Below are 14,364 nucleotides of genomic sequence, written 5' to 3' on the forward strand. Positions count from 1 at the left end.
TGTAAGGTTCTTTACTCTAGCATGTGGACTTGTTTTCCAAAAAGACCCTGAGAGTGATAGAATCTCTCTCCCATAGGTGTCCAACAAGGAAAGTAATGTATTTTAGACTTTTCTTGGCCGTTGACCTCTGGACTAACAATAGTTTCAGAAAATTTTTTAATTCACTAAGGGAATAATTCTCCAACAACAAAATGTATTTTATTCTTTCCTTCCCTGTAACCTGCTCCAGTGTATCTCATTTTCCTAGTCTTTCCTCTCTTACATGAGGGTGGATAATTTTTCTCTAGAGCTCAGAGGATGGACACTCTTGACCTAACACTCATTGAAGAAAAGCATGGAAAGCCTGCCAGTTCAAACCCATTGCTCTAAAGGTCTTACTTTCTGTTACATATTATCACAGGGTGGTCCATAGGGGTCAGAGACAGAGGTTGTTTCAGAACCTGAAGTCTTTACTAAAAAAGATGAAAACAGAAAGAAACCACACTGGGTACAGAGCAGTGAGGATCCAACCTATTGTTTCTAAAAGCCTGCTACATTCAAGACACAGTGAACTTAACCCAGTTTTGTTTTGTTTTTTAGAAGAACAACCATCTTGACTTCACAAAGAGTTATGGTCAGAATATTTAACTACTGGTACAGCAGCAGTACTGACCAAAGAGAATAGATACTGTGCAATCAGAATGGACACCAGCTGTAAACAACCAGTGTATCCATATTGGTGCACACTGGCTTTTAACATTTGCCATTGCAAAAACTACTGAAAATATTAAAAGGGAATCTCACATGTCAGAGTCCTCTGTTCTACTAAAATTCAAGTTATTTTATGCTAACAAAATTATTTGAAACTAATCTAATCATAGTCTCTCTCCAGATACTGCCTCTTTGCCCTACTCCGACTAACAGCAAAGCTCCTCATTAGAGTTCCGTATTTATTTCCTGTACTTCTCACCTCCCGTTTTCTCTTGAACCAACTCCAATCAGGCCTTTGTGCCCAATGTCAGCTTCCTCAGGAGCTCAAAGGTCTTATCAATATCAACAACCCCCATTTTGCCAAATCTGATGGTTAATATTCAGTCTTTTTATTACTTAACCCTTCAGGAGCATTTGACACAAGTCAATCATGCCTTCCCTTTTGAAACATTTTTTTACCTGGCTTCTAGGACACCACTTTCTCTTGTTCTTCTAATGCATGTCATTTCTTTTCAGTTTTCTTTACGGGATTCTCTTCCAGCTTATAAATGAGGGAGTGCCTCAGTCAGTCCCTGGCCTCTTCTCTTGGCTTTCTATGCTCCCTTTCTAAATGATTTTATCCAATTCTGTGGCCTTAGATCAATAGACTGGTGAGTCCACATCTATATCTCCAGCCTTGTGCTCTCCCCAAAGATTCTCAACTGCCTACATAATATACCTCCACTTGGATGTCTAATAAGCCCTTCCATATTAGCATATTCTGAGCTCTCTGGATTTCTTACCCACTTCTCTATTTTCTGCAAGTGTATTGGTTCTCCAATGTCTCCCTTCTCAGCAAATGCTATTACCATTTCCTAGTTGCTCCAGCCATTCAGAAATTCAGTTGGTGATGCCTTCAAAATACACCTTGATCTGATCCCCTGGCCACCCTTATTTAAATTGCCATCATTTCACACCTAAACTACTGCAACAGTCTCCTAATAGATTTTTACCCCTCCTGCAGTTGGTTTATAACTGTTCACATCACTCACGCTCCCATGACCATTGTTACCTTGCTGTTTCTTCAATACAATCGTCTCATTTCCTCTTCAGGGCCTTTGCACTTGCTCTTTCCTCTAACTGATATAATCCTCCTCCAGAGCTTCTCAGGGCTTCTTCTTTCATATCAGTCAGTACTCCACACAAAGGTCATCCTCAGAGAAGTTTTCTTTTTAATAATTAAAATAGAAGCCACACCCAACTCACTATTCTCCATCCCCTTTCTCTGCTTTATTTGCTTCAGAGCACTTATCACTATTTGACATCATATTATCTTGCTATTTTCTGATTGGTCTGTCTCCCCAAATAGAATATATGCTCCATAAGACATTCCAGAAAAATGTATAATCGTAGAACTAAAACCATTGTGAAGAACTCTGGAGGTCATTCACCTCTACCCACCATCTAATATTTTAGATCAACTTTGTATACTCTCCCTTATTTGTAAAGTGAATATTTTTATATTGAATCACATTTCCTACTGATCTCCATCATCATTATTTTTTCATGGAGAAAAGTGACCTCAATATTAAATAAAAATGTTACCAAGGACAATAATACCTACTCTTGACAGTATGCAATTAATTTTCCTATACAGCCCACAGAAGAAATTATTCATTCAGACAATTGAATGTGACCATTCCTGGCAGCATGTGTGCAGCCAAAACAGATTCTGGAGCAGTGACATTTTGTACCAAATATGCAAATATAATAAAGCACCAAATAAGTAGGAGCTATGTGCTATTGAACTGTAGCCAGAGCCTGAACAAGAACACAAATATGTTGTCTAATAACTTTGTTCCGCTAGATTTCACTCATTCCTTATTGGAGGAGCACTCATTTGAGTAAGAAATATGCCAATTTATATAGTTAACTTTCCTTCTTCTTAGGAAGTGCTAACTAGATCAAGTTGTTTGATAACTGATGAAGGTGATCCAAGATGACTTATCATTGAGTATGTTTCTTTAGACTTTGCACTAACTTTAGTTATCAGCAACTCTTCATAGCCAATTATTTGTACCCCCTATCCCCTTTTATTGGTGTCTTTAAGATGTTAAGCATTCTTTCCTGTGTACTGGTTAACCATATTTGCCTAGTGAGGGGGTATTGATTTTCCATTATTCCTAGATGCCACATGGTACATTTCTATTAGTTGTAAACACTTATAAGACTGACTTATATTTTGTCCTTCATCACATCAGTCTGCCAGGGCAGGACGTCTTTAAATGAGGCCCAGTGCATTTCATCAGACAGGTTTCTACCTTGGCACTTAAAGGAATGACGTTTTCAAGGTGTCTAGATGTAAGGAAGTTTGCTTTAAAAACCCGCTGCTATCTTGCCAGAGCCTCAAGGCAAGGCCTGTGAAAAGTAACAGACTGTACTTACTTTTCAGGCCTCTTCTGGGCTTGACTTATTTGCTTTTTCTATAGGCACTAAACTATTACTTATATTTAATTTATATATATTGACTTCAGAATTTTCCAGAAAAATTCATATTGGCCTTTGCAAGTAAGAAAAAGTATTGATGAATAAAAGACATTAAACCACCCTATAAAATAGATCCTTAGGATAATTAAATTGTTTCAGCAGCAACAATTTTGAGAGTTCATTGGTGTTTTAGAATATACAAAAGCACATAAAAAAGTGAAATTTTAAACAACATTTCAAGTAAGGGGTTAAGTTTGACTTGGATCTGTTTTAGTGATGAATGAGGTCTGCCATCTTTAGTACTTGTTGAAAAAAGCCTACTTGAACCAGAAAGTCTAGATTTTTCTCCACAGATTTTAATTTCTTTAAATAGCATAAGTTCCTCCTGAGAGAAAACTCCAAAGGGTTACAAAATTAATTTGCCCTTGAAGGGAAAAACAACAGTAAATATTAAGAGAAAATGAGAATACAACATATGAGAAAAGAGGAGTTGTCAAAGGATATCTAGGAAGTAACCTCCTGCAATGTCTCTATTGTTCATCCTTCACATTTACCGCAGGGCATCTCTTACATTCAGCCTTGCCTTAATGCTCCTCCTGCTGTCATTCACTGTTCGAAATGATCACCGGACCTTTAAAAAATCACATGTTGGTTTATATTCTCTTTCCTTGTTCTCTCCCTTGGTTAGACATGTCTCATGAACTTCTTTGCATTTACATGATGACGAAAAGGGTGACTTGGATCACCCCAACAAACATTTTTAACCAACTCTCCAAACATTTACTGCCTCTTCTCATGATATTTACAATGACTTCCACTCTCTCTAATTATCCACTCCTTTCCTCTGTGATCAATGACAAATGGCTCAATCTTTGTTTCACTCTGTATAATTCCAGTACAACTAGTTTATAGGGGAAAAATAAGACACCAATTTTTAATAATTAATATAAGATTGATGTATAATGTTTATTTACAAAAACTAGTATTTATTTTGTTGTTTCTATTTACTTATATCCATCTTGTGTTTCCATTTATGTGAAACCACAAAGGGATTCCTTTTTTTTTTGTTTTTTTGAGACAGAGTCTTGCTCTGTCACCCAGGCTGGAGTGCAGTAGTGCAATCTCAGCTCACTGCAACCTCTGCCTCCCGGGTTCAAGCGATTCTCCTACCTCAGCCTCCCAAGTAGCTAGGACTACAGGCATGAGCCACCACGCCTGGATAATTTTTGTATTTTTAGTAGAGATGGGGTTCCATCATATTGGCCAGGGTGATCTCGAACTCCTGAACTCAAGTGATTTGACTGCCTTGGCCTCCCAGAGTGCTGGGATTACAGGTGGGGATTGTTATATATCTTCAACCTTCAGAGAGTTCCATTCATCAATTCAACAAATATTTGAGTTCTTACTATATACTGAGCATTATTTCAGCCATAGAAAATACAGCAGTGAACAAAACAGAAAGAAATTCCTCTAAGCTCCCTGGAGCTTACATTAATAAACAAATAAATAAGCAAAATCAAGGTTTCTATGTCAAGGTTTCTATGGATTTATTTGGCCAAGTGATACTAGGGCAACTTTGCCAATTAGAAGAAGTACAGTGCTTCTAACTTTGCCAATTAGAAGAAGTACAGTGTTGCTGAAAGAAATCAGGCACTCGAGTTTCTTAATAAGAAACAAAAATATCACCCAAAGCCTGAGTACAATTCTCCAGGCCACCACTGCTCACTGTCATCTGAAATTCGGTTGCTAGGACACTGCTAAGCATAGCAAAGCTAAGGACACTTTACAAGCTGGGGAAATTTTCAGTAGAATGATGTTATGATATTCCTAGATCTAAATTCAGTTATGAAATATGGGGGGATAGAGATTAACATAGAAAGAAATAAATATATCTGTAAAGTTGATGTTTGATATCATTCAAGCTTAATAATCTAATGCCTATAAAGAGAAGATATACAAATTATTACATTGAAAACTGTTGGCATTTTATAGTAATGTTTAAGAATCTATTGTCAACTCTGTTCTAAATGGTTATCAACTTTTCACTAAAATCTAATCTAATCTATCAATTTTCTCATAAACCAGGTGGATAATTTTTAGCCTAGAAAATACAACTTTTATTCTGATACTATGGCTTTAGTTTTGCAGGGTGGAGTAATCATTACATTTTTATCTTCTAACGCTTCTCTAAATAGAAATGAGGTCTCTTCATTTGATTTGGGAAATTGAATGCCAGTCAGGGAATTCAAAACAGTGTTGGTTTCAAGCTTGAGTTCCCCTGAATAGTACCAAATTATTTTCCTTGACCCTGGGGCATGGGTCTCAATGAGAAAACATTGGGAAATTATGAATCCAAAATATCCTGAGATGATCTTGCCTGTATATTTAACATCAAACTTAAATTCTGTGTCTAATGTGGCTCATGAATAATAGGGATCAGTAACTGATTTTCATAGGCAAAAGTAAACCATCCATATATGTAAAAAATAAGATTGTATATATATATCATGACACTGTCCTTTTATTTTTATATGGGAAATACACCCATATGAATAAAAATTAACTGTTCATCATATATGAAGCAAGATGCAAAGTTAGAAGTCTGTTCACACTGTGTACATTACCTTGAACTGATGAGAACTGGAGTAGCGTAATACCATGTGCCTAAGTAATTCTCAGATCACTGAACCACCGATCTGATAGACCGCTGCAGTTATTGTAAGATTTAATAGCAGAGAATAAGAAAGCTGTGAATTACTAAACACCGTTAACACTTCTTAAAGAACAAAATAAATGAATATTTCATAGTATACAATCCCAGGATTAGCCTGTCTACCATGGGTTTTGTAGCTGAACACCTCTTGCCTCATCATTCCCTTAATTCAACATTTTTATCTTGTATTCAAAATATGTATTTTACATTTATGTAGAAGGAAAGAAAGCCATGACTCTCATAACACTTCTATACAATCTGTGTATAAAACTGGCTATACATCCATAGTTATGATGCCAAGAGAACCTCAATGTTTGCTGTGAATCACCCATTAGTCAAATCTCTCCACTCATCAGTCTGGTTAGAAGCCAGCTATCCCTGGGGCAGTTGTTTCTTGAAGAAAGTGTTAAGTTGGTCTTCTTGTTTACATCAAGGTAGTATGAATCAAATGACATCCCTGTGACAAAAAAAAAAAAAAAAAGAAGGAAAATAGTTTAAAGCCTGTCATGTAACTGGCTTTTGGTGACGACTGCCTTCAGTGATTCTCAATTAGAACACATACAGCAGATAAAAATAATTCCAGTTCTGAATTAAAAGCAGGAAGTGATGTCACTTTCCATAGTTAAAGGCAGCATGGCCTAGCAGAAAGTATGTACTTTTTGGAGCCAGATAAAACCTCAGCTCTGCTGCATGGCACCTATGTCACTTTGGACAAGTGACAGCTTCCCTGAGGCAGATGTTCACATCTGCAGGTGGATGTGTTAATTAGCTTGATTGTGGTTATCATTTTATAATGTATGCATATATAAAGACATCACATTGTGACCTTAAATATTTGTAATTTTTATTTGTCAATTATACTTCAATAAAAAATGGGTTAATAATAGCAAGCAGGATGGTTTTGTATGTAAGTATATACATGAATATACAGTCTAGGATGATAATAGAATGTTGCAGATGCTCCATAATTTATAACCCAAATGTCCACAGATTTCCTCCGCCATCGGTTACACATGTTGCTGGCTATGCCTCCCACCTGCATAGCAGCAATGTCTCCCTCACACTGTTAAAGTCTTTCACACACAGTGTGACCCACATTGCACAAGAAACCAGTAAGTTCCTGTTCTTCTGTCTTCGTGAAGCCAATGCTTACATGTCTCTGAGGGAGGTGCCCTTCTCAACAGCCCTGTTCCAGGCACCCTCTGGGAGGACTGTGCTCTGGCCCAAGTCCCGGTCAAAGGCCCCAAGGGGCCAGTGTTCTGCAATGGATAAGGTCAGAAAGGAGAACACGGCTTTCTTCCTTTTTCTCCTGGACCTTGAAACAGCCAATGTGTGGCCCTCCTGGAAACATACCTATCCACTTCCTTTGCTTCACTGTCAGGATAAACTTGACCTTGATATTATGCCAGGAAATAAACCATTTTTGTTGGACATTCACCTGTCTTTCACCTCTATCTCCAGCAGTGTGCTAATGTTATCTCATCCTCCCAAGGAGCTTGTGAGGCTGACATATTAAACACCAATTTATACATGAAGAGACTGGAACCTAGACAGATTCAGAATACCATCCCCACTCTCTCTGCTTTCTATCTCCTTTAAATACCTGAGGTTTCATCAGCCTAGCATGTCCATTTCCTTATTTATTTTTTTATTTATTTTGAGACAGAGTCTCGCTCTGTCACCCAGGCTGAAGTACAGAGGCACAATCTTGGTTCACTGCAACCTCTGCCTCCCGGGTTCAACCAATTCTCCTGCCTCAGCCTCCCAAGTAGCTGGGATTATAGGCACGCACCACCACACCTGGCTAATTTTTGTATTTTTAGTAGAGATGGGGTTTCACCATGTTAGCCAGGATGGTCTCAAACTCCCTATCTCAGGTAATCTGCCCACCTGTCCCACCCAAAGTGCTGGGATTACAGGGGTGAGCCAACACGCCTGGCCAGGATGTCCATTTTCTATTAAATGAGCCCCATGTGTCCTGTGAAATGTTAACAATTATCATTATTACTTTTCTGCTCCAAGTTAAATTAGGCCAGAGTTTACACTCACTCAAGAATGATGAGTCTGAAGAGATATGTAGAGTAGGAATTGAAATGTAAAAATCAGAATAGTAGAGAGAGAGAATGGAGGGTAAGCCTTTAGGAGATTAAGTAAAAGAGTTTGGAAAAACAAAATCATGATTATAAAAAGTAAAATAGAAAGGATGAATATGAAAGACTTTATGAATGAGTCATTATCTATTTTATTTATCTTCTTTTAAAAAATTCTTACATGGCACCAGCTGCTTCTCTCACACTTCACACCCCCAGGTCCAAACTACTTTCTCTGAGCCCTTTCTTTAAAAAAAGAAAAAAAAGTAAAGTAATCTTCCAGATAAAAACTAAGACTTGTTCCTCCCCCTCTTTCCTTTACTCTCCATTTCCGTAACTTATCTTTCTCTGTGAAAGTACAGGTGGGAAATAATCAAGGAAGAGTGTGTGTGTGTGTGTGTGTGTGTGTGTGTGTGTGTGTGTGAGAGAGAGAGATTTTGATCATAGTCTACAAGAAATCTCTAGAGACTGCTTTCAAACTAAAACCAATTTCATACCCAATAGAAAACTTTAGCTTCATTGAAGGAAACGCTAAATGGGAGCATTCAAAAGTGTTTTTCTAGAAAGAAACCAGTTCTGAATACACTTGCCCAATTACTACCAAGAAATCTTCTCTTCCTTAAACTCAGAAATAAAAAGAGAAGTGCTGTATTGATAATGCTTTGTGTCATTTATCCAGGGCAAGTGAAAGATACTCTGGTTATCAGTGATTTTCTTTGTCAAGCATAATTTTTCATGAGTTATACTTTAGCAAAATACTAAATTCAATGTCAATTATTATTATTTTTGCAAATGTCTTCCAAGCAACATAGAAAGAACAAAGGTGGCATTAGTGGGAGAAAAAAGGCAAATGCACATTAACCTAATATTTTAGATCAAAATGTGCCAAATTAATTCAGCTTTAGTGTGTTGGGTTTTATGAACTTCCCAAACTACATGTCTATTTGCTGCTGATGTCTGAAAGACAAGTGGAGGTGAGACCAACAAGAGATTTACATGTACACTGATAGAAAGGGATAATGTTGCATCATTCCGTTTTTCTTCTTGTATATTTATTTCTTATTAGCAGCTTGAAATGATCCATAGATCAGGAAACTGGTAGACACTGCAGACTTTTCTGGTTACTGCCACTCACATATTATCTTTTCTTCAAGGCCCATTCACTCTTAACCAGAATTCCCAACAGAGAGGAGAGTGGAATAGACATGGAAACCTCTAAAAAGTTTAGGCACTATATTACTAGCACATCCCTCTCAGCCGCAAATATAAAAGTCTCAAATAGACTTAATTTCTTTATATTGATGTAATGGATTAAAATCTCAAATTAATATTTTGTTTCTGAATTTTTCATATTCATTCTTTAAAGAATATTAACTAAATATAGGACTGATTATTTGGTGATTATTTAGGTGTTACAAGTGAAAATGTGTATACTAGTGTCTATGGGTCTATCTCAAATGTTTCTTCAAATTTTGTGTATTCTTTCTTCATATGCTAGTTATGAACTTTAATTTGGTGCCTCTATCTGAAAACCAAGAGGAGGTCAGACACCTAAAAATATCCTCATTTGCATCTGTTTCCCTTCCTTCAGAGAAGGAGGGTTGGCCCACCCAGTTTTGCCTTGACAACAAGGAAATAACTAGTGACAATTTGGTAATTAAAATTCATTGTTGATCTCTCATGCTACCATGTCAGGTCTTCCATTGTTTGACTTAAACTGATGCTGAATTGCAAGAGAGCAGGACAGGTGCCTGTCATTTTTACATTCTGGATGGTTGCCAGCAGATGTGATCAGTAAAAGTCACTTGATGTGAATCAAAGAACTTGGTTAAGTGAATCAGATCTTCTTTACTTTGTCTTCTTACAGAAAACATGCTATAAGGTTCATATTTTTTAAAAGTCATGAAACAAGAAATAACAAATTTATCCCATATTTATTAAATACAGATCACTTCCTTCCTAAAAACATTTAAGTTCAGTTCTCCAGAATGAAAGAGATAAACATGTGTAGATGCAAATCAATTCTGTATTGGCTTCCTATTACCACATTAAAAAGAAAATCTGAAGATATAAGTTACGACTTAATTTTGATTTTGAATGTGTACTGCTACCTAATGTACATAAAATAACCGTCACAGAATGAAACTGATCTATCTAACAGCTGGCTGCATTTAAATGATTTTAAAATAAGTGCTTATAAAAAGTCAATTTTTGATGTTTTGCTGCTTAGGAATGAAACAAATCACAAATATGTTTTTATTTGATTTTCTCTGACAGGACTGGGAATTCCCCCATTTCATGGGAGACGTTGATGTAAATCTCCCTGGTTTGCACACCCCTCACATGCAGTTCAAGATTCCTTTCTTCCAGAAGATCTTCAAGGAGGAATATCGTATTCACATAACAGGTGTGTTGTATCTTCGAACACAATTTGATTATCTTCGTACATTAGTCAGGGTAATGCGAGTTGCTGTAAAAAGCAAGCCATAATATTTGAGAGGCATAAATACAATTTTATTTCTCATTCACTTAACAGTGCAAGGTGGTTTTCAGATCAACAGGGGGCTCCGTACTATCATTCTGGGACCTAGGTTACTGGTGGCTTGGACAGTTTCAGTGTTAGCATCCAGCAGGCAGATGGAAATAAAGAGAATAGGGAAAGTGATTAAGAAGGCTTGTCTGTTCTTTAACCTCTTGGGCTTGGAAAAGAAATGTGTCACCTTTCCTCATGTTCCATTGATGATATCTGGTACATAGCCCTAGTTAGAGTCAGGGAGAGCAAGGAAATATAGTCCTTAGTTGAGCAGCCACTTCTGGTGTCAGATCTAGTATTCCAGTGTAGGATTATCAAAGAGGGAAGAAAAATCTTTGGTGTGGAGAGCCATTTCTGCCATACTCCATATACCACTCTACCTGACCTGGTTCATTGGATGGGTTTATTTTTCACCACGTAGGACTCAGTGTCTATTTTCAATGTTATATTCTTTATGCTCTTGTTCTTTATTTGTTGCTGAAATTAAAACAATGGTATCCTAGAGCCCCAATCAGAACATACGCTTTTAGGGAGTTAGGCCACTTCTCATTTGATTTCTCTAAAACCTACTTCTGTGGCAAAGCTCGGGTTCGTCTTAAGTGATTCTCTTGTGGATCTTCAGATTATTTTATTTTCAGATATTTTCTGCTTTTGAAATGGCTAAAATATGATTTATTATAATATCCTTTCATGACATATCAGTCATTCTCATCTAAAAAGGGCTTCCCGGAGCTACGTTTTATATCTCTCTCTCTTTATGACAAGAAGCAGACAGCTGAATGATCACCAATAAAGGATGGCATTAGTTCAAAGCTGTTCAGATGCAGGTAATGAATGTGTGTCTGTTTTAAGGACAATGGCCTAGGATCCCACACCTGGTATAATCAAATCTGCTGAAGAAATCTGTGCTTACACTACCGTCTGTGCTGCCGAATAAAAATAGTCTGAGCCCAGAAAACATTAACATCTGAGTACTGCAAAAAACCTTTGCTTCCCAGCTAGGAGGCTGTTTTTTGCTTTGAGCATGAGGCGACCTTCCTAAATTGGAGAATGAGCTCATGAATAGGGAAGATGCAGCAGGTTTCTTTTCCTATTCAAAATGAATGAGGCCCATCTATTAAATTCACTGGGTAAATCAATCAATTTGAGTTCAGGTCACATAGTGTGGTTTCAGAGTCCCCACTTAATCTCTGCAGCATGCTACCCTCTTGGACTTCTAAAACAGCTATCACACACATGGCATCATCATATCCCTTTGGGTGGGCTTTTGCGTAGACCATCTGTTCTTGCTACCAGCTCTTGTCCCAGGCCATCATTACACTAATATTGTCTCTGACTATCAGAATGCCTTGTCAAAAATATCCTCCTTAAGTACAGAACTTCAGGTTTAAAAAGGAAAAAAAAAAAAAAGGAGAACCTATTGGTAAGAAAAAAATTGAGCTGCTAAAAATATTTAGTTTTGGGTTATTTTGTATAACTTTATCATTTACATTGTCATTTATAGACGGTACAGATTTCAGATTTGTGATGTCCAGAGTTTACACAATGTGGAATACTCTGTTTAAGAAGATGAATATAAAATTACATCTCAAAATTATATTCAGTGCCTCGGAAGGGGGCCATGCATGCAGAGTCCCTAAAGCTTCAGTGTTATTAACTTTGAGGTAAAGCCTACTGTGCATTTAGATAGAAGCAGATACATGACTTCCATTTGAACTAAAACCCTTTTCCCACCAAGAATTATTTTCTGAAAACCTAAAAGGATGAAAGGCTAAATTTTTGTAGCAGACTGCACGTTAATCTGGTTTGCCCGAAGGTGGGAAAGTATTGTAATTAAGACTTTGGTGCAGTGTTTGCCATATGATGCTGATGGCCTAGTCATCAGGGAACTTTATAAATACTCAGATTGTTGGGTTTCATAACTGATGTTTTGATCCAGTAGGTCTGGGTGAGGGCCAGGGAATGGGACTTTGGAAAAGCTCCCCCAAGTGATGTTGATAATTGGGGATGTCTCCTTTCTGATTGAGAGACTACAGACGAGATCAGAGCATCTCCCTGAAATGCACCATGCAAACAATTGGGTGCCTGGACTTACCAAAAAGGCTTTTGAGGATCCTGGAGCTTAAATTCAAAATATTAATAAAATAGGGGGCGAACGTGGTGGCTCACACCTATAGTCCTGGCACTTTGGGAGGACAAGGCAGGAGGATCACTTGAACCCATGAGTTTGAGACCAGCCTGGGCAACATAGGGAAACCTCAGCTCTTAAAAAAAATTAAAAATAAATTAAAAAAAAATTAGAAAGAAAGAAAGAAAGAGAAGGAGGGAGGGAGGGAGGAAGTTAGCTTGGTATGATGGCACACTCCTGTGGTCTTAGCCACTTGGGTGGCTGAGGTGGGAGGATTGCTTGAGCCCAGGTCAAGGCTGCAGTCAGCCATGACGGCACTGCTGCACTCTAGCCTGGGCAAGAGAGCTAGATCCTGTCTCAAAAAATAAACTAAAATAGGGTAGGTGAGGACTGTGGAGTGAAGGGCTCCACCATAAACAAATTAAATCCAATTTGTGGTAAACCTGGTTTGTTCACATGCATTCACATAGCCATGATAAAAATACCTAGGAAAATGGCACAGGTTTGGAATTTGAAGCAGTCTGAGCTTTTCTCTCTCATTTTCGTTCTGTTTCTTTTACTCTTTCTGTTTTGTTAATTGGCTGAAGAGGTTGCTGAGGCCACCCTAGAATGGCATCTAGTCTTCTGTGAAGGGCTTTTTGCTTTACCTGACTACATTTGTAAGACAATTGTTTCTGTGGAAACCTAGGTAAAATTTCCAAAATACTGTGCTACATGCTGCATTTCAATATTCTCAATAGTTAGTAGCCTACAAATTTCCATGTGAACTACAAATTCTAGCTTGTTGATCAGCTCCTCCAAGTCCTGGTACTTTTTTTATGGAGACTTCAGTGCTTTCCTTGATAACTAAATATAGTATCACCACTGGGGTTGGTAAGCATAAAACCCTCTAGATCCATCAGGGGATCACAAACATTAATGTGTATTAGAATCACCTGGAGAGCTTATTTAAAAGACATCTGCATTAGCCACACCTCCAGAATCTGATGCCTGAGGTATGCGGCAGACTTGGAATCCACCCTTCTGTCAAGCATGGCAAGTGATGCGTCTGCTGGCTGGCAGAGAACTGCTCTTTGAGACACACTGCTACTGAGAGACATTTTCTATAGTTAGAATTCTTCTTATCTCAGCTTTAATTTGTTTTCATATGCAACTGTTAAAATCAAAAGCCAAGGGGTAGAATGCAAATTCAATAGCAGTGGGATGACCAGGGAGAAAGGCACATGGTAGAGTCCTCCTAGGAGCTGAAATTTTAGAGCTGGGGCCAGCAGAGGAGGATATGATTGCGGAAAAGTGCTGGTCTGAGTGACCACAAAGGAAGCTTGAGCCAGGGATGGGAAGGGAACCTGTAGAACCCCAAATGGCTCCCTCTGTTGCTTTATCTGCTTTACTCATTCTGCACTAGAAGAGCCTGGACAAGGACCGTGAAGGGTCTCTGGAGTCAAAAGTTGACTCCACCTTGGCCCCAATCTACCATGTCCCTATGATCTGGAAAAGACATCCAGCATACACGGAAGCAATGGAGCAAAGAAGTTGGATACATGGGCTCTAGCTTTGCTACTTACTGGTGATGTGGTCCTCGTCGAGTTCCTTAACCCTTCAGAGACTCAGTTTCTCATCTATTTAATGGGCACAGTAATAATACTTATCCCTTAGGGTTGTTGTGAGAATTAAAATAATATATGTAAGGCACTTACGACACTGCTTGCCATGTAGTAAGCTTTCAATAAGCTTTCACTGTTTT

The 14,364-nt window shown here is 38.0% G+C and overlaps 1 protein-coding gene across 1 annotated transcript in view; it reads left to right on the forward strand.

Annotated features, from left to right (window-relative positions):
• Positions 1–10,416, forward strand: part of LOC112617259 (transmembrane protein 117) — a gene marked incomplete at its 3' end in the record, with an annotated part of 550,259 nt that extends 539,843 nt beyond the window's left edge. The window contains exon 7 of the mRNA XM_025374000.1: positions 10,237–10,416. Within this exon, the coding sequence (XP_025229785.1) occupies positions 10,237–10,416 (180 nt within the window). The remainder of the gene's footprint in view (positions 1–10,236) is intronic.
• Positions 10,417–14,364: the final 3,948 nt, after the last annotated feature.

This window comes from Theropithecus gelada, unplaced genomic scaffold (assembly GCF_003255815.1).
Source record: "Theropithecus gelada isolate Dixy unplaced genomic scaffold, Tgel_1.0 HiC_scaffold_15987, whole genome shotgun sequence".
Taxonomy (NCBI): Eukaryota; Metazoa; Chordata; class Mammalia; order Primates; family Cercopithecidae; genus Theropithecus; species Theropithecus gelada.